At 36.1% G+C, this 26412-nt stretch overlaps 1 protein-coding gene across 2 annotated transcripts in view; it reads right to left on the bottom strand.

Annotated features, from left to right (window-relative positions):
* CORIN (corin, serine peptidase) overlaps positions 1 to 26412 on the bottom strand; it is a 227637-nt gene that overhangs the window by 147799 nt on the left and 53426 nt on the right. For both annotated transcript variants that reach the window (XM_017872647.1, XM_017872648.1), the window contains exon 4: positions 8796 to 8977. In XM_017872647.1, the coding sequence (XP_017728136.1) occupies positions 8796 to 8977 (182 nt within the window). The remainder of the gene's footprint in view (positions 1 to 8795; positions 8978 to 26412) is intronic.

Raw genomic sequence — 26412 nt, 5'->3', positions numbered from 1 at the left:
GGATCACGAGGTCAGGAGATCGAGACCATCCTGGCTAACACGGTGAAACCCCGTCTCTACTAAAAATACAAAAAAATTAGCCAGGCATGGTGGCGGGCGCCTGTAGTCCCAGCTACCCCAGAGGCTGAGACAGGAGAATGGCGTGAACCCAGGAGGCGGAGCTTGCAGTGAACAGAGATCGCTCCACTGCACTCCAGCCTGAGTGACAGAGAGAGACTCCGTCTTGAAAAAAAAAAAAAAAAAAAAAATATTAAAATGTTTTTTTGATTTTCAAGAACTGATATGTTTTGAGCAACAGTGTTAAATAACACTGACGATTTTTTGATTTTCAAGTTTTCTCTGTGAATTCTTAAATCCTGTATCAAAGGATTACATTTTCCAAATGATCACTAATAAAGACTAAGCATTCTTAGAAAACAGGAGAAAATGTAGTTAAAACAGAAAGACTTAAAGGGACTTCTCTATCAGTCTTACTCATTCAGCCTTCTAATGGCTTTTAGTTACATACTATCTTTTGGAGGGAATCCTAATTTAGCAGCAGACCACTACTAAACAATGTGTGAAAAAGAAAACAAACTTCCATTTCTGGCCATGATGTAGTAACTTGCAGCAGATCAATGCCCCCGTCAAGTACAACTGGAAAAGCCAGATAAAACACAAGAAACATCTCTTTGAAGGCATCTGAGAGCTGATGAGATAATTAAGATGTGAGTGGCCAAGGTCCCAGAGAGAAGATAACTATGGAACAAAGAGTCTACATTATTTTTTAAAGTTTTATTTTAAGGCCGGGCATGGTGGCTCACGCCTGTAATCCCAGCACTATTTTAAGTTCAAAAGTACACGTGCAAGTTTGTTATATAGGTAAACTTGTGTCATAGGGTTTTGTTGTACAGATCACTCACTTATTAAGCCTAGTACCCATTAATTATTTTTCCTGATCCTGTTTCTCCTCCTTCCCTCCACTTTCTGGTAGGCCCCTGTATCAGTTGTTCCCCTCTATGTGTCCATGTGTTCTCATCATTTAGCTGCCACCTATAAGTGAGAACATGCCCTAAGAGTCTACAATCCCTGCATGCCTTTTCCCTCATGGAACTTGCCAGTTCTTGGCATGGTGCTACACATGTGACCACTGCAAAGAGAAGATAAGCCAGCAGAACTTTTGGCAATTCCACAAAGGTGAAGAGACAAAAATTAGAGTTTGGTGTTGCTGAAGCAGCCAGATACTAAGGAGCCAGGTAGGCAGTGAAAGGAGAAACATAGAGAAGCAGATCTACCACTTTGGGAGGGTTGCCTTTGCAAGGCATTTGCCACAGAAGGCAGGAGGCTGAAGAACTAAGCAGAAAACTTCAGAAAAGTAGAATGGAAATTACAGAAATTATATTGCTCTGAGAAGAAAATAAAATAAAATTTGGAACTACCCAAGGAGGAAGGGAATATAGTAAGCCTCCCAGCTTCTCGGTTGAGACTACTGGAGAACCACACTCTCAGAACAGAGAAAAACCAGATAGAGTCTTATAACAATGAGGCAAAATCAGCTTAGTCTCTGATTAAATTAAGGCTATCTGGCACCATATGTGCCTAGTCATATATGTGGCACATATATGTAATCACATATGTGTCTGGCCCATAGACATCTGGCCATATATGTCTACCTTTCAAGAAAGAATCTATTGCTACATTTGCTGGCCCACCACCTTTAGCTGTCAGATCCTTCGGGTTTTGCCTCGGCTGTGGAACACTGAAGAGATCTGCCTTACTAAGTGGCACACTCTTCCCAGGAAGGACCACATCCAATGACTGATTGAGGTGGAGACACATAGACTCCACTATTTTGGCTCAACATGGGATAACTCTTGTAGGCCTAATACATTCCAGAACTCCCCAAGGATTTAGCTGAGGCTTTGGTGGGCCTGGATCATATTTCAACTCCTTCTTCCAAATTCTGCTTTCTCTCCCTTCAATCTTAACACAAAGGTTGAAGCTAAATAAATACTCCAGACACCAAACTCCATCTCAGTTACTGTTTCCAGAAAACTTCACCTTTAGCACTTAGTATCAGGCATGGTCTAAGAAAGCAGGTGATAAGATATGGTTATTGATCTAGATAACCTCACAACTACATCAGCTGTGAAAATTAGCAGCCAAGCAGCCACTAGAAGGGACAGAACATGCTTGGAGCTCTCCACAACGTCCCATTACCAAAGAATTGTCATTATTTTTCTTCTCTGTTAGCTCCCTGGAAACTCACCTAAGAGCAAATGTGATTATTTGACCTGAATAAGAGCTTACTCAGTGCAAAGCCTTTTCCTCGGGGTGTTTCTAAAATACATATATATATATTTATATATCTCCAATTAACACTGCAACTGTCTGAGGTGGGGATATCACTCGGGGCAAACAAGAAGCTAAACATAAAAATTAAAAGAAAAATGTGGGGAATTCCTGTAGGAAAATTTGAAAAGCTCGAATACATTGCTGAGAATCTAGAAGATCCTGTGAATGTGCAGGACTATGCATACACCTAAGAAGGACCCAGAAAGGCCCAAATATCTCACCTGTGGCAGACTTGAGACCCTGTACAAGCAGAAATTAAAGGACAAGGCAGAGCTGTAAACTCTGCTATAGTATTGACTGCTACAGTATTGACTCTGCTATAGTATTGACTCTGCTACGATACTGACTATGTACCCTAACATGCATAGAATCCCTTGGCAAAGACTAGGATATATACCTGCTAAGTGCATTTAAGGAAATTCTGTCCAATCATTAGTTGACCACTAGGCTGCTATCTTGGCAAAAGCATCAGTGGCCAGACATGACAGAGAACAAAGTTAATGTAATTTGTTCAGGGAAGTCATTGAACAAATAAATAACAACAGTTAAAACAACAAGAAACAGAAACAGCAACAATGTTGTTGGGAGGAAGAATTCAACTTGCAGAGTTGAATTCTTATTCATATTATTCATATTATTTAAAATGTCCAACTTTCAACAAAAAAATTACAAGATGTTCAAAGAGACTGGAACATAGGCCTATATACGGGGGAAAAACAGTCAACAAAAACTGTTCCTGAGGAAGCTCAGACATTGAATTTACTGGACAGACTTTTAAATCAGTTATTTCAACACATTCAAAGAACTAAGTAACACATTTCTAGAGAACTAAAGGGAAGTATAAGAGCAATGGCTCAAAAAATACAAAATATTAATAAAGATATACAGATTATTTTAAAATATTAGAAGTTATGCAGTAAAATATATAATAACTGAAATTAAAAATTTACTAGAAAGACTTAACAGCAGACTTGATCAGGCAGAAGAGAAAATCCACAAACTTTAAGATAAGTAAACTGAGATTATCTAGTCTAAGGAACAGAGAGAAAAAAACAAAGAAAAATTAAAAGGTCCTTAATGACTTGGAGGATGTACCAACATACTGATAATGGGAGTCCCAGAAAGAGATAAAAGAATGGGTCAGAAAGAATGTTTGAAGATATAATAGCTGAAAACTTCTTAAATTTGGAGAAAAACATTAAACTGCATAACCAAGAAGTACAAAAATTCAGATAAACTCTAAAGGATCTACACTTAGACACATTGTAATTGATCTATCAAAAATCAGACACAGAAGATTTTGAAAACACCAGGAGATAAGCAACTCATCAGATAAAATGGAGCTTCAGAAAGGTTAACATCTGACTTCTCATCCAAACTCAGGAGTCCAAAAGGAAGTGGGATAACATATTCAAAGTGCTGAAAATAAAATAAAAGAATGTCAAAATTTTTTTTGTCAAAAATTCTATATACAGCAAAGTATCCTTTTAAAATGAAAGACAAATTAAGATATCCCCGGATAAATAAAAGTGGAGAGAATTTTCTATTAACAGAACCACCCTGTAAGAAGTACTAAAGGAAGTCCTTTGGGACAAAATAAAAGGACAGTGTACAGTAACTTGAATCCATACGAAGAAATAAAAAGTAGAGGTAATTAAATAGGTAAAAGTAAGACAAAAGAAATATATTTTTTCTATAAATCTTTTATTATCTTATCTGATTTTAAAACAACTGCATAAATCAATAATTTATAATCATAATCAATGAACCTATGTTGAGATTATATTATAAAAAGATGTAATTTGTATGACAATAATAGTACAAAGAAGGAAGAAGAAACAAAGCTATACAGAGGCAAAGTGTAGATACTGTTGAAATTCGGTTGGGATTCATCTGAACTAGACTGTTAAAACTTTAGATGTTAATTTTAAGTTCCAGAGCAAGCAATAAGAATAACTAAAAAAAATAGCCAAGCAACAAGAAATTTAAAATGGCATACCCCAATATTTCTGACACAAAAAAGTCAGTAATGAAGGATCAAGAAGTACAAAAGTCATAGAGAAAGCAAATTTCAAAATGGCATGTGCAAATACTTACTTATCATGATTACATTAAGTGCAAATGAATTAAACACTATAATCAAAAGGCAGAGATTTGTCTCATAGATAAAAATATATGATTAACTTATATATTGTGTGTAAAAGACATACTTTATATTCAGAGACACAAATAGATTGTAAGTTTAAAAATGGAAAATTTTAGGTGCATATGTGTTACATATATTCTCTATTGTTGGGTGAAGTATACTACAGATGTCTATTAGAGCTCATTGGTTTATTGTGCTTTATAAGTCTTGTATTTCCCGTTTAATCTTTTGCCTAGCACTACTCATTGTTGACAGTGGAATATTATGGTTGAATTGTCTATTTTTCCTCCAGTTCTGTCAGATTTAAGTATTTCTGGTGCTGTGTTATGTTTTCCTGACGAATGGACCCTTTATCATTAAAAAAATCCCTCCTCTTTTCTGGTAACAATTTTGTTTCAAAGTCTATTTGATCAAATATTAGTATAGCCATTCCAGCTCTTTTAGCAAAGATTGAATGGTATATTTACATATGTAATCTTTATCAAAATTATAGTTGTTTTTTTTTCAGAAATTGACAAGTTAATCCTAAAATGTATACAGAAATGCAAAGTATCCAGGATAGCTAAAGTAAACCTTAAAAAGTTAAAGTACACACACTTCATAATTCCAAAATGTATTGCAAACTGTGGTAATCAAGAAAGATAGATAGATCAATAAAATAGAATTGAAAGTCCAGAAATAAACCCATACATCTATGGCCAATTGTTTTTTAACAAGGGGCACCAAGTCCATTCAGGGGGAAAGAATAGCTCTTCAGCAATACATACTAGGACAACTGAATTTCCATATGCAAATGAAAGAAGTTGAACTCCTACTTCACAACATACAGAAAAGTTAATTTAAAATGGATCAATGACTTAAATATAAGAGCTAAATCTATTAAAATCTTAAAAGAAAACAAATGAATAAATAATTAGTCACCTTGTATTAGCCAATTTTAAAAATACATACACTAGAAGCATACGCAACAAAAGAAAAGACAGATAAAGTGGACTTCCTCAAAGTCAAAAACTGTTGTTAAAATGAAAACAGCCCCTGAAGACTATAGGAAGATATTTGAAGATTATATATCTTAAAAGGCACACTTGTATCCAGAATATATGAAGAACTCTGGCAATTCAACAATTTAAAGAGGCAACCTAATTTTAAAATGAGCAAAGTATTTGAATAGATATTTCTCAATATAAGACATACAAATGGTTAACACTAACAAGCACATGACATGTTGCTCAACATAATTAGTCATTAGCAAACTGCAAATCAAAACGACAATGGGATACCACTTCACATCAACTAGGACAGCTATAAACAAAAAAGACAAGTGTGGTGAAAATGTGGAAACACTGGAGACCTCATACATTGTTTGTAGGAATGGCATTTCCTCAAAATGTTAAACATAGAGTTAATACTAGTCACAGCAATTCTACTCCTAGGTATATAGCCAAGAGAATTAAAACTGCAAGTTCACACAAAAACACAAAATCTTATACACAAATATTATACAGATAGCGTTATTCATAAGAGTCCAAAAGTGAAAACCGTCCAAATATTCCTCAATTAATGTATGGATTTTTAATGTGGTATATTCCTACAATAGAGTATCAATTGACAATAAAAATGAATGAAGTACTAATAATACATGCCTCGGCATATATGAACCCTGAAAATATTTTGCTATGTGAAAGAAGTCAGTCACAAGAGTTCCATACTGTATGATTTCATTCATATTAAATGTCCAAAATAGTCATATTTATAGAAACAAAGTTAATCAGTGTTTACCAGGGGCTGAGGAGAGGGATGGCAATTTATTGCTAATGCGTGTAGGTTTCTTTCTAGGGTGATGAAACATTCTGAAATTATTATAGATGATTATGATGGTTGTACAATTCTGTATGTATACTAAAAACCCGCTTAATTATATACTTCAAACAGATGAATTTTATAGTATGTGAATGATCTCAATAAAGCTGGCATTTCTAAAAGGTAACTAGCATAATATGAAGAACAATACATCATCTTAATAGATATGGAAAAAAATAATAAAATTCAAAACCCATTTAGGATTTTTTTAAAAGTGTTAGCAAACTACAAATAGAAAGAACTTCCTTAATTTGATCAAGAGTATCCTAAAATCCCTTCACCAAACATCATAATTAAAGGCGAAATATTGAAAACCTTCTCTCTGACATAGAAGAAACAGAAAGCACAATGACTGAAAAGAAGGAAATAAATTGTCATTATTTTAGATGACATGATTGTGTACTTAGAAAATTCAAATGGATTTACAGACAAACTATAAAAATTGTTGAGTGATATATCAAATTTCTTGGATACATAAAACAGAAAATAAAGGAAAATTTTAAAACATATAATTTACAATAACATCAAAACACCAGAGACCACAAATAAATCTAAGGGAAGATGTGCAAAATTTCTATGGTTAAACCTGTAACATGTAATTGAGAGAAATTTTAAAATGCCTCACTGAAAATACTTACTTAAATATTACCATAGTATATCATTGTTATGGTTGGAAAACTCACTGTTGTAAAGAAATTTTCCTGAATTTGATCTATAAATTTAATGCAGTCCCAATTTAAAAACAAAACAAAATGAAAACAGCATTTGTGGAAATTACGCAGTGATTTTAAAATTTGTATTAAATGCAAAGGGCCAAAAATAGTCAATCTTTAAGAAGAACAAAGATAGAGGACATATAATATTCAATATAAAGATGCTATAAAACTATAGTAATCCAGATAGTGTGGTATTGTCTTAATTCTATTCTGTCAATTAGAGGGTTCAAAAATAGATATACATGTAATTACTCACTTGATTGATAGCAGCAGTGATATTACAGAGCAGAGGGAAATATTGTCTGCTAAATAATTAAATGGTGGTGAGTCAATTGAATATACACATAGAAAAAAATTAATTCCTATCTTTTACCTTTCACCATGCACAAAAATTAATTCCAGAATTATAGTAGATGTAAAACTGAATGCCAAAACAATAAAGATTCTAGAAGAAACATAGGAGAAAAACTTCTATGTTTGGGGGTAAGCAAGCATTTCTTAAGACACAGGAAAAAAAAGACACCGAAGAAAAGATTGATAATATGGACCCATTAAAATTAAGACCTTCTATTCCATCATAGATGCTAATAAGAGTAGAAAGGCAAGCCATAGGGCATGAGATCTTCGCAATACATATATCCAACAGATGACTTGTATCCAGAATTCATACAAAGCTACAAATTTAGGCCAAAAAGACAGACCATCAAAAAACAGGCAAAATATTTGGACAGGTATTTCACAATACTCCCATCAAAATTGTTAAAATGAAAAAGACTGACAATGCTAAGGATTGGGAAGGATTTGGAGCAACTACAACTTTCGTAAGGAGCTAGTAAGAGCATAAATTCGTACAACTACTTTAGAAAACTTTTTTGTTGAATAAATACAACCATATTCAATTAAAGACATGCACAAGAGGCTAGGAATGGTGGCTCATGCCTGTAATCCCAACACTTTGGGAGGCTGAGGTGGGTGGATCACGAGGTAAGGAGTTCAAGACCAGCCTGGCCAACATGGCAAAACCATGCCTCTACTAAAAATACAAAAAGTACCCGGGCATGATGCCGTGTGTCTATAATCCCAGCTACTCGGGAGGCTGAGGCAGGAGAATTGCTTGAAGCCAAAAGGCAGAAGTTGCAGTGAGCTGAGATCATGCCACTGTACTCCAGCCTGGGTGGCAAAGCAAGTCTCTGTCTCCAGAAAGAAAAAAAAAAAAAAAAAAAAAAGACATGCACAAGAATTGTAATAGCATCACTGTAATAGCTGAAAATTGGATACCGCTCAAATGTCCATCAACAGTGGAATGGAAAAATATATTTTTGTTTCAATCATATATTAGAATGCTATATAACAATGAGAATGAATGAACCACAATATGAAGATATAATTAATTTCTTGAACATAATGCTGAGCAAATGAAGACAGGTTTTAAAAAGTTACATATTGTATAATTTGCATTTATATGAAGTTCAGAAGTAAGCAAATCTAAGGTGATAGAAGTAAGGATAGAGGTTTCTTTTGGAAGAGTGAGATACGACAGGCAGGGGATTTCTGGGGTATTGAAGGCATTTCTGGGGATGTTGTTAATATTCTGTTCCTTGATCTGGGTTCTGGTTACATGGATCTTGTTACTTGGTTAAAATTTATCAAACTGTACACTTATTATTTATATCCATTCCTGTATAAATGGCATACTCAAATAAAATCTTCTAAAAATGAAATGAAACACAGACACCTACGTTGCTTTCCATTTTCCTGCTGAGGCGAGAAGCAAATTCTGCTGACGTTGCTGCTTTCAGTATGGTTTCTAAACTGGGAGCATTTGAGGAAATCCGGCCAGGAGTAATTCACCATCCCCAGGACTGATTCACAGCCTTCTTTGGCAGCCTCACAGAAGGACCTACAGGGCAGAAGTCCATGACTAAAAAAAAAAAAAGAAAAGAAAAAATAAAGAGAAAGGTGAAAATTAATGTCTTTACAGAATAGGTTTTGAAATAATAGTGAAATTAAAATTAGCCCCTGTGTTGTGATATTATCTTAATTTATACTTACTATAGTCAGCAACTTAAATTTTTACGTTCAGTCCTATGACAGTGATTTTAGCCACTCTATTGTCTTGATTCTAGAAGAAATAGCTAGATCTACACCATCTATTTCTTGCAGGAGCATTCATCAATAATTTGTTTAATATTTACTGGGCTAAAATATACAGTTGTCAGCCTAAAAGAGCTCTATTTAATATCAAAAGGGAAAATTAACATGGAAACGAAGGCCCTCAAATTGCAAAGGCAGAAGTAGGTCAAAATATGTTATTCTTGTACTTTTATCTTCCCTTTGAGAAATTCAAGCATCTCTGAGTAGCAGCAGAGAGTAAGCTGTTCCATTATTAACTTCCCCAGTCTCCCTAGAAAAGGAACATTATACAGACGAGTGGCAACTTGGACCTTGTACAGTTATTTATCTTTTCAGATTTCTAGTTTGTCATATGCAACATAAAAAATAAGGCAAACAATTATCTGTTAATAGTATGAGTAATGATGCCCCTGGAGCTTATCTTTATTCACTTGACATGCCATCAAACAGTCCTAGATCCACAGCTCTGTGGATGGAGATAGGATACTAACAAAGTCAAGGCCATGGACTTGTTTCCTTACAGACCCAGGTAATTGTTTCTACTTTACAGCTAAAGGCTGCATCTCTCACCCTGGCTGGTCAATTGCTAAAGGCATTTCAAATAGTTTTAAGGAAACTGGGAAAGAAAATACCCGGTTCAGTTAAACCAAAGCATACACTTCACAAATATAGGGCCAATAAGATATCACAGAATCTCAGAATATTAGATATGTAACAAACCTTAAACAATACCTTATTCAAATCCTTCATATGAGATAGTTCCAGGGAGATTCTAGGATGGATTTGAGGTCAAACAACTCCCACTGGCAGAAGCAGGAATAGAATCCTGGTGGTTCAAGTTTCAGGACACATTCTACCTACTCTTCCTGTCTCTTCTCTTGTAAGGACCTAATAGCTGGGCTTTTAAAACTCCTTGATCAAATAAGCACATTTACAATACCCCATTCATACTTCTATAGATTACAAAAATATAAGGGGATATGCCACCCATTGAGATCAAATGAAACTAATAGGGTCTGTAAAATAATGTTAAGGGAGAGATCTTTGTGCATAAAAACGGAAAAAGGGAACTCAACATTCAGATAAAAATATTTTACCTTCCTCTCAGAAAGTCATCTTAAAACTGAATATCTTTTAGAATACTGATCGTCATATAATTGTCTACATACATTAATACGTAACCAAATTCAATAGTGAAGATGTTGAAGAAGAGGTTTTGTATTTGAAAGATTTAGCTTCAGCATATAAAATATGAATTCATTCAGGCAAGTTTATTGGTATAAAGAAGACACCTGAAATATATTAGATATTTCTAGGACTAAGAAAGGATCACTTAAATAACACTGTTTTTCAATATTTCCTGCCTGTCCTGAATCTTATCTCAGAGAAGTTAGCAAATATATTTTCTCAAATAAAATTAAGATACACAGTTAAGGAATGTGGAGAATATAAAATTACTACATGCAGTTAATTATGTTCGCCAGGCGCTGCTCTTAGTGCCACACATGCATCACCTCACTGATTTCTCAGAACAGGATGAGTAATAGGTGTTATTACTCATCCCCAATATACAAATAAGGAAACTGAAGCACAGAAAAATAAGACATTTGTCCAAGTTCACTGAGGGAATGAGGGTCAGAGCTGGGATTAGAACTTGGGCAGATTGACCCAGGATCTATTCTATTTACTACTGTACTACAAGTAAGTACTAATTTCATGAATGCATGTCTTGCAAGCACAATGGAAATCTTTTTTTTTTTTTTTTTTTTTAATGGAGCCTGGCTTTGTTGCCCTGGCTGGACTGCAGTGACACCATAGGCTCACTGCAAGCTCTGCCTCCTGGTTTCAAGCAATTCTCCTGCGTCAGCTTCCCGAGTAGCTGGGATTACAGGAATGCGCCACCTCGCCCGGCTAATTTTGTATTTTTAGTAGAGACGGGGTTTCGACATGTTGGCCAGGCTGGTCTCAAACCCCTGACCTCAGGAGATCTGCCCACCTTAGCCTCCCAAAGTGCTGGGATTACAGGCATGAGCCACCGCACCCAGCCGAGAGTGCAAATCTTGATATGCACTTTGTGAATGGCACCATCATATACATTATGGGTGAGATCTCCATTTTACAAAAGCCTACAAATATGCATTGAATCAGTATTTGTCAGGGGCTAAGGAACACAAGAAGAGGGTAAATACATTTCTGCTTTCTTCACTAGGTGTGAGCCAACCCACAGTAAAGCTATAAAACAAGCTAGGCTTGTCATTGGTGTTCCTTCTTTGCCTCCTAGTTCTTGACCAAGGTCCCAGGGTCCCAATGCCATTGAGATCACCCCGATGCCAGCACTCCACCTAGATGGCCATCTCTACCAGAGTGGTTGAAACATATTATTCCCTATCCTCAATCAAAACAGCACTCCCAATTACAGCTAATCTCAATTAGGCTTTCAAATAAGAAAATAGATGAAAAAAACACAGAATAATGCATAATAATAAATGAACATTTAACCCTCCCAGAGATTTTTGCATCATTAAAAGAAGTCTGTTTACTGCAGTAATGGATCTCTAACTGATGAAACTCCAGATACCATTTAAAGGGGAAAAAAATATTCAACATTTTTTGAAGATGAGAAAGATGTCTGCAAACTGAATAACACTCTGGAGCCCAATTCTCCCAAGTGGTTCCTGGACCTTTCCTCATTTCTGAACTGACTTATTTTATTTTATTTTTTTTAATCATTCTACATCTTTTCTTAGAATCTTCTAGGGTAACAAAAATGAAGTTTCATGCAGGAGGCCAGCAGATTGTTTTCAAGTTCTAAAGTTAAGTCTTTAATTCAGAAATGGAATCATTGTCATTGACTCTTATGGCGGTCATTTTCTACAGGAAAGCCTCAGTCTACCACCTTGCAACTTTCACATGGCCACTCCTCCACTGCTGAATCTTGGGCCAATAGCTCACTCATACTAAAATCAGTTTCCTCATTTGAAAATGAGGATTTTGGAAGAGCTGGAGTTTGGATCATTTTTCATAATCCTTTTACTGCTAACATTCTGTAAGTCAAAATTCATTCTTTAAGGCAATGTTTCTCTGAGGAGCACTGGTAATCCCACCAGCTTTGCTAAATTTCAAAAGGTAACAGGCATTTTTCTCAAGATTTGTTCTGGGAATATGTAGAGACATTAAAATACCATTAGGCCCTCCATTCTAAAATAGGGCCTAAGAAAATGTCTACAGTGTTTCCAAATAGTTCTCTTAAGAGGTGTAACCAACTGAGACCCATAAGCTTTAAATTGCTGGACCAAGATATATGTGAAATAGTGATGGTGTATTAATAACTAGCAACACTTTCAAACAGTGAGCAAAATGAGGAGTCATTTGTTCTTGCATTGCATAAAATTCAACTGCTTATGGAAGGTTGAAGCATTTTGCTTTTCATCACATAGAACAGTGTGGTGAGACAGGCCACACTATTTTGGAATATGTGTCCATATCCAAGCAACGAACAGATTGATGACTTTAAAACAGTGCCCTACACAGGGAAGGAGTCCACTTTAGCTATCTAAAAACTACTTTAGAAAGAATGCTTATTTTAAATTGATGTCTGAAGTGCATTTGGTGTTGTGCAAAAGTACCTAGTACATTTCAACTAAAGTTAAAGCAGAAAGCTCTTATACCTCCTCTATAATTATTTGTTCAAACATTTGATAACTGTATAAATAATACTACTATATAGTCACAGTGAAGTTTTTATGGTGTTTTCACTAGGAAGGGTGTTGTAAAATTATTTATCTACCAAAACTGTACAATTTATCTATAAAATATTAGAGAATTTATCTTCAAATAATTTTGTTATAGTATATATACAAATTAGTATATACATTTTATCTGTAAAAAACAAGTTCTGATAAGGACATAACATTTAAATTATGAAATAAGTCAGCCATAAGGCAGGCTTATATGGTTAATGGATTTTAAGTTTTATAAATCACTTTTCTCTTAACTTTTTATTTTGAACTACTGTTAGACTTACAGAAAAGTTATAAAAATAGTACAGAAAGTTTCCATATATCCTTCATCCAGACTCCCCTAAGGTAAACATCTTACATAACTATAGTATAATTATTAGAACCAAGAAATTAGCATTGATACAATACCTTTAACTAAACTAAGGACCCTATTTGAATTTTGCCAGGATCTCCATTTAGGATCCCACATTGCATTTAATTGTCACTTTTTACTTTTGGCAAATAAACTAATCTTTAAATATATTGGGAAACTCAGAATTTAAAACTCTTTTTTCATGAGAGAAAAAGAAAAAAAAAAAAACAGAATCTTTGTGACAGGTGGACTTTAAGATGGACCCAATGATCTCTGCTTCCTGGTATTCATGCCCTGTTTAATGCCCTTCTCTGGCATGTAGGTTGCCTGAGTGATTTGCTCCCAATCAACAGAAGGTAATGGAATGTCAATTTCATCATTAGTCTACATAAGATTATGACTTCTGTCTTGCTAACAGACTCTCTGCCTTACTGCCTTTGATGAAGCAACATGTCATATTGAGGAGACCCACATGGCAAGGACCTGAAGGTTGACTCTGGCTAATAGACAGCTAGGAACTAAGACCCTCCAACCAAAGCCTTTAAGGAACTGAAGTTCTCCCAAGAATCACATGAGCTAAGTTCTTCCAAGAATCACATGAGCTTGGAAGTTGATCCTTCCCAAGTCAAGCCTTCAGATAAGACCCCAACCCTGCCAATATCTTTATTTCACCTATATGACAGACCCTAAAGCAGAGGACCTGGCTGGGCCACTCCCAGATTTCAGACCAACAGCAACTGTGTAATAATATAAGTGTATTGCTTTAAGCTGATAGGTTTATGGCAGTTTGCAATATATAACTAACACACTTTTCTTGACACATCACATTGTCAAAGGCATGCTACTGAGTTTGATACCCTATTCATTGACAAGACTCACCCAATAATCTTTTTAAAGATACATTCCTAAATTTGTCTTTGTTATGCTGAGCTGTTCAGTGAAAAATACTCACAAAATCAGTCACAGGCAGCTCCCAGAGCTGCAGACCTTACTTAGTCGTGAAAAGAATGTTAATGCTGGAAGGATCTTCCAAGATAATCTACTCCCATTTTCTCCTTTTGCATTATGAGGAAATTGAAGCCTAAACAGATTTCATAGCCAAATACTGTGACTCCAGCCCAGTGCTCCCAAATATCTTGCCTATCTGACCTCCTTGCACAATCCATGAGCAACAGATAACACAGGAACATAAATCAACAAATGACAACACTACTGGAAAACCCAAATAATAATAGATGGCTTGTTCTCTCTATGATAAGCGAACAGCATTGGCTTCCTATGTCAGCATATTCTGTGACCTCAAGAGACCATATAAGAGGTTAGGCTTAGTAGGGTATGAGAGAAACAGGAAAGAGGCTTCTTTGGTTTCTACTCCACTAAATGTGGGCATGGAAAGCTGTGCAAGGGAATTTTTATATGTGTCATTGTCTCCCATCAGAAGATAAATAATTCAAGCAGTTGGGGTATTTTTTGGTCACATTGGTCTGACTCTAAAATCCAGGAGTGTGTCAACCTTTTTCTTCATTTGTAAGAGTCATCTTACCAGAAAAGAGGTGAGCCACTAAAGCAGGTTCACTGCAGAATGTTTAATGAAAGGGCTCTGATCTCCTACAGAATGAAAAGGTACAGGCAGGGTTTAGATAAACCAACATGGGGTAGTACAGTAGGCTGCTGCAGGGAGCTGTTAGCACTCTAGGTTTAAGAGACAAGGGGAAAGAGAATTTTCTGGAACTTGGAGATAGTTGTATGGGGAAGGCTGCTTGATAGGGGTTGTGGCCTCTTCCAGTGAGTAGGCTGCAGTCAACCCATGTAACCTGGCAGAAAGACAACCAGGGGATCACTACCCAAACTGCCTATCCTCCTACACTCTGATCTCATGTTGGTGGCTTCCACTGGTTGAATCCAACAGGAAGCTAGAAAGTAGCCACTGTTAAAGCAGTCTCTCCTGGGAAGAGTTGGGATGGGAGAGAGTGGAAAGTAGATATGGAGAAGTAAATAAGAAACAGCCAGCACAAAGCTGCATGCCTTGCACCTAGTGAAAGCTCAGCAAATACTTGTCAAGGGATGAAACACAGTGGTGTGTGAGCAGATAAACTATGATTAGCTTGACATCTGGTAGGAGTGTTTACACCACAAGAATCAGCAGATTCTACAAATAATGGTTTTGTTAGTCTGTTTTTTTCTTTCTCAGGGATCCAGTTTACCAGCACACCACTGAATAAAAGTCTAAATCACATTATCTACTACAGAAGGAAAGTTGTTTTCATTTCCACTCAAAAGAAAATTACTGCCATGAACTTCTTGAATCAACATAAGAAATGATCTCAATATTAACTCCTCCACCACTTCTACCACTCCTCCTTCATATACATTATTTTTTCGGGCAGTATAGCTCAGGGGTAGAGCATTTGACTGCATATGCACTATTTTTTTGGTGGTAATATCATCTATCTAAGTCTCCAAGTCCAAAAGCCTTCCAGTCAACTTAGCCATTCATATGCAAATAATCACTAAATACCGCCAATATGACTTCCTAAAAATCCTTCAAATCCATTTTCCCTTCTCTCCCATTTTATTTTCTAGAAAACTGAAGCCAGCTGTACTCTCTCTAATACACGGTGCATCTGGCTGTCACTCCACCTGAATTGCCTTTTTTCCCCCACCTTGTTTACATGGCAAATTTTTCTTCTTCCTCCAAAATTAATTTCAGCAGTTACCTCCTCCCTGCTAGTAGCCTTCCCTAATAATGCCAGATAAGATGAATTCCTCCCCTTTCTCTGTGTTAGCTCCATGCCTTGTAAACTGATCACATTTTACAGCAATTTAATTGTGTTTATGTCTGGTCCTCTATTACGCTGATCTTATTTGTAAGAGTCATCTTGAAGACAGTAGTATGTATTATTCATTTCCATAACCCAGCATCTAGCAGTGTGCCTGGCACATTATAGGCACCAATAAGTGTTTGCTAAAGGAATAAATTGATAATTTTCTGGGTATCTTTGTTGAATAAACTGATACCAGAAGCTGAGATAGAGCTAGTTCCCAGTAAGACCCTCTATCCCTCCCTTACATCAGGCCCCCCCAACTAACACTCCTTACCTTGGCAACAGTAACTGCTTGCAGTACTGATCCCATCATGACCTCTTTTTCCACTTCAATCAATTACGACATGATGCTCAGTATATCTGGCTCTCCCTCACCTCCCAGACTTCCAGATCCTCATGGATCAAATGTAAGCTTTGCAGTAAGTTTTCCTGAGCAACATTGCCTAAAACTGCACCTCTTATCACCATATTCCCACCCTCCCAAAGCTCTCCATTCCCCTGCTTTGCTATTTTCATTGCACTTAGCACTATCCACTAAATGAATATTTATTATCTGTCTATTTATTTGCTTACTGCCTATCTCTCACCGACATGACATAAGCTCCGTGAAGCCAAGGATATTTGTTTATTTCATCTGCAGCTCTATCCCTGCTGTGCACAGTCAGCACTCCACAATTATCTGTTGAATAAGTAAATGAATCACATGCAGAGGTGATTCCTGTCTGAGATAAAGCTGTCAGTAGCAAAGTTGGGAGGGGAACTTAACTCCCAACTTAATGGGGTATACAAAAGCTCACACTACCTGCCCACGAGGTCCCCTCCACTTCAGGTCAGCAGGTTCTACATGCACTATTCAACCTTTAAATAATGCCCATATAAGTTAAATGTCAGTAAAACTGTCATAAATGAAAAGCCTACACAGACTGAGGGTCTTGTTTGTTATGCCAATAGTAGTGTGTCACTCTTAAAATAGAGAAACTTAGAAAATACTAACAGATAAACACAGTTTGAATTAAGATGGGCATGAATAATGTAAAAATGACACAGCCACTCTGAAAGAGAATATAAAATTCCATTCTCTTTTAACCAACACATTCCTGATTCTCATTAATATCTGGCATACTTACCAGGGCCCAGAGGATGAGAGATTAACACATCACAGAAGAAATGTGCAATTGTTTAATTATTTTGCAGCTGTTTTGATTTTTTTTACACATTATGAAATGGTGCCATAAATATGGATATTCAAATGAATAACAAGTATTATTTATAGATTCTAATCAGAGCCACATAATTATCAGGGGAACCCACCCCCAATATTTCAACATAGATTCTTTCTATTTTCCCTAAGAGTCAGCTGGTCTAAGAAATAAAGAGAAAGAGTACAAAGAGAGGAATTTTACAGCTGGGCCTCCAGGGGTGACATCACATATCTGTAGGTCCGTGATCTGTAGTACCCCCTGAGCTGCAAAACCAGCAGGTTTTTATTAAGGACTTTAAAAGGGGAGGGCGTATACAAACAGGGAGTAGGTCACAAAGATCACATACTTTAAAGGGCAATAAAGATCACAAGGCAAAGGGCAAAATTAGAATTACTGATGAGGGTCTATGTTCAGCTGTGCACATACTGTATTGATAAGCATCTTAAACAACAAGAAACAGGTTTCGAGAGCAGAAAACTGGTCTGACCTCAATTTTACCAGGGCGGGATCTTTTCCCCACCCTAAAAACCTTGAGGGTACTGCAGGAGACCAGGGCATATTTCAGTCCTTATCCCAACCACATAAGACAGACACTCCCAGAATGGCCATTTATAGACCTCCCCCTAGGAATGCATTCCTTCCCCAGGGTATTAATTATTAATATTCCTTGCTGGGAAAAGAATTCAGTGATATCTCTTCTATTTGCATGTCCATTTATAGGCTCTCTGCAAGAAGAAAAATATGGCTCTATTCTGCCTGACCCTACAGGCAGTCAGACATTATGGTTATCTTCCCTTGTTCCCTGAAAATCGCTGTTATTCTGTTCTTTTTCAAAGTGCACTGATTTCATATTGTTCAAACACACGTTTTACAATCAATTTTTACAATAGTGGTCCTGAGGTGATGTACATTCTCAGCTTAAGACGATAACAGGATTAAGAGATTAAAGTAAAATAGGCATAAGAAATTTTGAGAGCATTATTGGGGAACTGATAAATGTCAACGAAATCTTCACAATTTATGTTTCTCTGCCACAGCTCCAGCTGGTCCCTCCATTCGGGGTCCCTGACTTCCCCCAACACATAATACCAATGAATTATTGAGGAGAAAGGTACTGCACAGAGCTTGATGAAATGTGTGTGCTTGTGACACTGTCAGTAACATGACAAGGCATTTTTAGATATATTTTATCTGTCATGGCCTGATTCTCTAGCTTTACATCTTTGTAAAATGAAAGTAATCAGAATTATATGACAGTATCTTACCTATGCTTTGAGCCATTTTGGCTCATAAAATGAAACCTCATCTATCACTTCATATTTTATATATAATACTAAAAAAGCAACTAAGTCACCAGTGTTGTATGATGTTGAAAAGGGAACTTTGCTACAACCAGCCACCTAAACAGCCAGGTTGCCAGAACTCATGTACCTGACTGCTGTTTCCAGGTTAGCAGATAAATTCAGGAAAGTAAGCAGCAGATGACTTTCAGAATATTTCTTTGGTAACAGCAACAATGCTCATCCTTTTTGCTTGACTACTGATCTATATACATTTTTAAAAACTATAAATATGAAAATATTTAAGTCCTTAATGTTTCCATTTATTCCGAAATGTGAAACAATTTGGGATATATGTAACTTAACACCTAGAGCCTGAAATTCTATTTTCTACCATGAACTGTTTAAGCAAAGACCAATCCACCCAAGACACAGAGGGGTCAAGCAGATGACATAGCTCCTCCCCAGGGTGATACCCTTTAAATAGTTGTTTAATATTTATTTGGGTGAGAAACTGAGATTCGCATTGAAGAGAAACAGGACTTTAGGTACCAGGGTCCCAATTTGCAAACTCAACTTAGTAAACCAGAAGTCCTGCAGTTAACTTGGCCCATTCTTTCTGAAGGCAGTTAGGTGGCCAGTTGTTGCTACTGGATATGATCCATCATATGTCAACACCATGCCCCCCAAAACCTTCAAGAAGATTCTCTGATTAGTATTTCAAAGCAAACATAAGAGTGTTTTTGAGAAAACCTATGCCAAATTTAATTTTCTTCATCTTGTTTCACGAGTTTTTAGAGTTCCTTATTAATCAGTGCCTTGGGCAACTGTAAATGGACCTGCCTCTCAACCCAATGAAAAACCAATTAACCTTAGGATGCTGGATTCCTTACCCTAGTGTCTCCAGTAAGTTCTCATCAGTTGGTTTAAATACCTCCAGTAATAGCAAACTCACCATTTCCTGAGATGACAATTCTATATTTACACAAGTTTATTATCCATAAAATTCTTCCTTTAGCTAAGTAGGAATTTACTCCTCAATGGCTTTCAATTACTAGTTCTATTAATATGTTTGCCCTATGGAAGAACACAGAAAAAGTATGCTCCGCCTTCCATCTCATGGCCCAGAAACATTTGAGAATGGCCATGGTACGCCCTCAGAAGTTCACACCCCCAGTTCCCTCAAGGATTCTTCACATGAACACATTCTCAATCGCTATTCTCGTCAGTATCCTCTTGACATTTTATTGTTGTTTTCTTTCTGTTCTTTATATAAACTTTAATGCTAAAATTTTCAATTAGAAAGTCTTTTTAACTGAGTACATATGAGTTAATACTAAGAAGAAGCACAGAGCTGCCAAGCCAGTCTTCAGGCACAATCTAGTGATTCCTTATCCATTAGGTCCAGGATTTTAACAGTGATGGAGAAGTGAGAGTTAATGTAATATCTTTTAGCTGGTTATTCTGCCAACCAGATCATCAGTGTTGCCTGATTTTAAAAAGAAGCTCAGGAGCTTCAGAAAGAAGCTAAATCATCTCTGGAAATATTATCCAAGTCACCTTAAAGTTTCAATTCCTTTAAAATATATACAAAATTTGATTTAAGCAAAATTTTAGGAACATATAAATTATACAAAAGTGTAGTACAACTATAGTCAACATATTTTGAACTCTCATTAACCTAGACATTTAGGAGGATTCCTTGATTGAAGAGTTCATTTATTCCTTTACTTAAATATTTAATGAGCACCTGCTATGTGCTGGGCAGTGTTCTGAACAATGGGTATACAATGGTGTGCAAAGTCAACAAGTTCTCTGCCACTGTGGAGCTTATAAAGTAAGAGAGGCAATAAACAGGCAAAAGGGGATATAACTGTGCCATGGTGAAAGATAACAGGCCCTATTGAGTATGATCAGAGATTTCTCTGCAGAGATGTCTTCTGAAAAGAGGGCTTAGTGTAAGGAGAAAGATGCTACCAGGTAAAAGGAACATTATATGCAAAGGAAGCTAGAAAGAGGTTGGCATTTTTGAGAGGTAGAAAGGAAGGTCACTGCAACTGGAGCCAGGTCTATGACACTAGAGAAGCAAAAAGGGCTTCAGAAACTATGGCAGGGACTTAAAACTGGCAATGGACAGAGCTATGCTTTGAATCAAATGTAATCTGCCCCCAAACTTTCAAGCGCATTCTCTGCAGTTGCCAGATGAAATTCTTTAATCTTCAGTGAACACACACAATATAAAATTTGGGTAACAGTATGGTGTTTTTCAAGAAGCTCATTTGAGGAAACTCATTTGGTTCTCACTGAAAACCTACAAGGATTAAGTACACTAAAGAAAACTGTAGTATACTATGGAAAATTAAGTACACGACAGAAAACATGTAGTTCCCATGCTTCAGGTGAAATTTTTAATCTCAGTCATGTTGCTACGTAAATTTTTTATATAATTGCTCTAGATATTAAGAATATTTGTTTAGGACCTAGTGGCAAATCAATATGTCAGAGGGAAAAATAAATAACTGACACATGAAATTCTTAAAGTTAAAATCTTATTTCAGGAGCATGGAATATATCTGCAATGTATTGGAACATACAAGCAAGCTAGAGATAATCTGCTAGGTCTCCTCCATTTCAATTAGCCTGTTTTGCAGTACATAGTATGTACATTTATTAAAAGCAGACACAGTCTAAAGGAGAAACTGTCAAACCTCATTGTTATAACATACACAATAGTTGATGAGAATCTGAGGTCTCAAAGGAATCAGGTTAAAAATTATAACATTTACACATACCATTACAATACTTTTAAATTAAGTTTTAGATAGTATTAAGTAGGTATTGTCTCTAGGATGAAACACAAGCAAATCTTCATTATTTGGTTAGCAGAGGAAATTAGTATGATGAATGATCCAAAATAATGAAATATAAAAGAAAACTATATTTGATGTTAGAATTTTTTTATAATACATTTTACTTCTCTGAACTCACTTTGCTTATTAAAATTTAGCTTGCAGATCCCACACATACACTAAGTGACAGCAAGAAGCATTGGTCTGAAAGTGCAATTATAAAATTAAATATAATAATAAATGCAGGGCCGGGAGTGGTGGCTCACAGCTGTAATCCCACCACTTTGGGAGGCTGAGATGGGTGGATCACTTGAGGTCAGGAATTAGAGACAAGCCCGGATATTGTGGTGAAACCTCATCTCTACTAAAAATACAAAAATTAGCCAGGCACGGTGGTGGGCGCCTGTAATCCCACCTACTCAGGAGGCTGAGGCAGTGAGAATTGCTTGAACCTAGGAGGTGGAGGTTGCAGTGAGCCAAGATCGCACTCCAGCCTTAGCAAGAGAGCGAGACTCTGCCTCAAAAAATAATAATAATAAATGCAATAATAAAAAATAAAATAAGTCCCCAAAGGATACTTGAAAATTAACATAATAATGGATATCATTTTCCATTAAAATAGAAAGTAAAAAATTACCGTATTAGCACACTTATCAGGTCAGGGGAAAAGCAAATTGTACCTAAAAGTGCCCTGAAAATTGTAAGTAGCTTAAGTAAAATTTTACAATATTCAAGTAGAGATTGAATTACAATCAGGATAATGATCGAAATGAATTTAGAGACTCCTGGAACCTGAATGAACTTTATTTTATTATCTTATTTATGTGTATACAAGAGCCTATAGAGAAATTAAAGCAAAGAGATGTAAGTGAAATTATGAAAAATTAAGCAGAAATGGAACTGACATCTAGCTCCAGAAGCCCTATGTAGTCTACCTAGTTTTGTTTTAATCCGTATAGTATTCTACATTCTTTGCAATCCTTCAATACTTAGAATACTTACCATATGTTAGCAATACTTATTTTATTAATAAATAATATTAATAAGTAACTGATAATTAATAATATAATTAATAAGTAATACTTAGACTATGTCAGGAATGCTCATTTATTAATAATTAACAAATGATAAATTAATATTTTCAGAGTAATTAATACCTTATAATTAGTTAATAATTATTAATGAATAACCTTCATATTTCACTAGTACTACCTGTCCTTTTCAATCCAGTATTTTATAACTGTTGATGATGTTTCTTCGTAAGAGCCAGGCACTGTTCCAAGCATGCTTTATTACTTAATCCTCATACTAACTTTGTAAAGTAAATACCACTACTATATCCATATCACATAAGAGGGGGCTGCTGCATTTGCCTTCAGAGCTTGCTTTCTCAACCACTACTGTGTGTTGAATGGTGGTCTCCCAAAAATATGTTCATGTCCTAACTCCTGGAACCTGTGAATATTATCTTATTTGGAGAAAAGGTCTTTGTGGATGTAATAAGAATCTTGAGATGAAGATGTCATCTTGGATTGTATGGGTGGCCACTAAATTCAATGACAAATGTCTATATGAGAGCCAAAAGAGGAGAAGACATAGACATACAGAGGAGAACACCATGTGAAGGCAAAGACAAACCAAGAGTGATTTGGCCATAAGTCAAAGCACATCTGAAACCACCAGAAGCTGGCAAAGGAAGGAAATGAATTCTTTCTCGAGCCCCAGAAGAAGGGGATGGCCTTGCCAGACTTTGGAATTCAAGCCTCCAAAGCTGGAAGAGAATAAATGTCTGTGTTTAAGCCACCCAGATTTTGTAGTCATTTGCTATGGCAGCCCTAGGATATGCTCACAACCACCGTATTATACTACTGCAGTCTAGGAACATAAAGGGCCTCTTCACTACCACCCCATATCTTCATTCATGGGAAAAGCCTAACAGCTCTTCTCTCTCTTCATACTGTGAAAACACCTGCAACTGATAGTTTACAACAAAACATTTTCCTGAATGCCACTGGGTAACAGTTCTTTAGTTACTTCTGCAATTCAGAATCTACTGTTTTTATCCTACCTCAACACTATAGCAATGCAGGCTTTTTCCAGTTAAAATAATAAATGCTTTTTCCCTATTTTGGGCATATTTTATACATTAATTAAATCAGTACAAGTAACATGGAATTTATTTGCACTTCAAAATGCAATTCAAAGGGGACAGTAAAACTGATGCCACAGAAATACAAAGGACCATGAAGACTAGTATGACAATTATATGCCAATGAATTAGATAACCTAGAAGAAATGAATAGACTCTTTGACATGTACAACCCACCAAGATTAAATTATGAAGAAGCAGAAACTATTAACAGACTAATAAGGAGTATGGAGATTGAATTAGTAATAAAAGTCTCCCATCAAAGAAAAGCCCAGGACCTGATGGCTTCACTGCTAAATTCTATGAAACATTTAAAGAAGAGCTAATACCAACTCTTCTTAAACTCTTCCAAAAAATTGAATAGGAGAGAATGCTTCCAAACTCATTATTCTGACACCAAAACCAGATAAAAGCAAGACAAAAACAAACAAACAAACAAAAAACTGCAGGCCAATATCCCTAATGAACATTGATGCAAAAATCCTCAGCAAAATACTATCAAACAAAGCTCAAACGCACATTCAAAAGATCATTCACCATGATCAAATGGGATTCATCACAGGTATGAAAGGGTGGCCCAACATAAGCAAATCAATAAACATGATACATCACATTAACAGAATGAAGGACAAAAACATATGATCACCTCAACAGATGCAGGAAAAGCATTTGACAAAATTCAACATTTATTCATGACAAAAATGCTCAACAAATTAGATTTAGAAGGAAAGTACCTCAACATAATAAAGCTGTTAACATCATACTCAATATACAAAATTTAAAAGTTTTCCTCTAAGATCTGAAATAAGACAAGGATACCCACTCTCATCACTTTTATACAACATAGCACTAGAAATCCTGGTTAGAGCAATTAGGCAAGAGAAGGAAATAAAAGCCATCCAAACTGGAAAGAAAGAAGTTAACTTGTCCCTGCTTGCAGAAAACACTGACCTTACATATATAGAAAACCTTAAAGAAAGCCCTAAAGACTACACATGCACACACACACACATACACACACAAAAAATCTGTTAGATCTATAAACAAATACAGTAAAGTAGCAGAATACAAAAATCAATGAAAAAATCAGTAGGGTTTCTATACACACACAGTAAACTGAAAAATATATATATGTATGTACTATATATAATATATATTATATATATTATATATGTATATATTATATATATATTTGAGACAGTCTCGCTCTGTCGTCCAGGCTGAAGTGCAGTGGCCAGATATCAGCTCACTGCAAGCTCCACCTCCCGGGTTCATGCCATTCTCCTGCCTCAGCCTCCCAAGTAGCTGGGACTACAGGCATGTGCCACCGTGCCCGGCTAATTTTTTGTATTTTTAGTAGAGACAGGGTTTCACCGTGTTTGCCAGATGGTCTCAATCTCCTGACCTCGTGATCTGCCCACCTTGGTCTCCCAAAGTGCTGGAATTACAGGCCTGAGCCACCACACCCAGCTTGAAAATGTATTTTAAAATCCAATCCTGCTTACAATAGCTACGAAAAACACTTTGGAATAAATAAGGAAGTGAAAGATCTCTACACTAATAACTATAAACATTGAAAAATATTGAAGAAGGCACAAATAAGTGGAAAGATATGGATGTTCATGGTTGGAAGAATTCATATTGTTAATACATCCATACTACCCAAGTGATCTAGAGTCAATGCAATTCCTATGAAAATATCAATGATATTTTTCACAGAAACAGAAAATACAATCCCCAAATTTGCATGGAACCACAAAAGACAAAATAGCCAAAACAAGCCTGATCAAAAAAAAAAGCTAGAGGCATCACACTACCTAACTTCAAAATATACTACAAAACATAGTGATATGGTTTGGCTGTGTCCCCACCCAAATCTCATCTTGAATTGTAGTTTCCATAATCCCCATTTGTCATAGGAAGCATCCAGTGGAAGGTAATTGAATCATGGTGGCAGTTACCCCCATGTTGCTGTTCTTGTGATAGTGAGTGAGTTCTCATGAAATCTGATGGTTTTATAAGGGGTTTTTCCCCATTTTGCTTGGAACTTCTCCTTCCTGCCATCATGTGAAGAAGGACGTGTTTGCTTCCCCTTCTACCATTATGTTTCCTGTGGCCTTCCCAGACATGCAGAACTGTGAGTCAATTAAACCTCCTTCATTTATAAATTACCCAGTCTTGTGCAGTCCTTTATAGCAGTGTGAGACTGGAATAATACACATAGTAACTGAAACAGTATGGTATTGGTATAAAAACAGTTGCATAGACCAATGGAATGGAAATGAGATCCCATAAATATATCCATGCCTTTACAGCAAGCTAGTTTTTGACAAACATGCCAAGAACACACAATGGAGAAAGGACAGTCATTTCATGCAACGGAGAAGAGACAGTCAATAAATGGTGTTGGGGAAACTGCCTATCAACATGCAGAAGAATGAAATTAGACTCTTATTGCATAGGATATGCAAAAATGAACTCAAAATGGGTTAAAGACTTAAATGTAAGGGCCCAAACTATGAAACTACTAAAAGAAAATATAGGGGGAACCTATAGCCTGGTTAATGATTTTTGGGAAATGATCCCAAAAGATCAAGCATCAAAAGCAAAAGTAGACAAATGAGATGTTATCAAACTAAAAGCTTCTGCACAGCAAAGGAAATAACAGAGTGAAGAGACAACCTATGGAATGGGAGAAAATACTTGCAAGCTATACATCTGATAAAGGGTTAATATGCAAAATACATAGGGAACTCAAACACCTCAGTAGCAAGAAAACAAACCACCTGATGATAAAATGGGCAAAAAAAAAAAAAAAAAAAAAAA

The sequence above is a fragment of the Rhinopithecus bieti genome, unplaced genomic scaffold, assembly GCF_001698545.2.
Source record: "Rhinopithecus bieti isolate Rb0 unplaced genomic scaffold, ASM169854v2 scaffold_7167, whole genome shotgun sequence".
Taxonomy (NCBI): domain Eukaryota; kingdom Metazoa; phylum Chordata; class Mammalia; order Primates; family Cercopithecidae; genus Rhinopithecus; species Rhinopithecus bieti.
The sequence above is the reverse complement of the archived record's forward strand: the minus strand, read 5'-3'. Positions and strand labels throughout refer to the sequence as shown.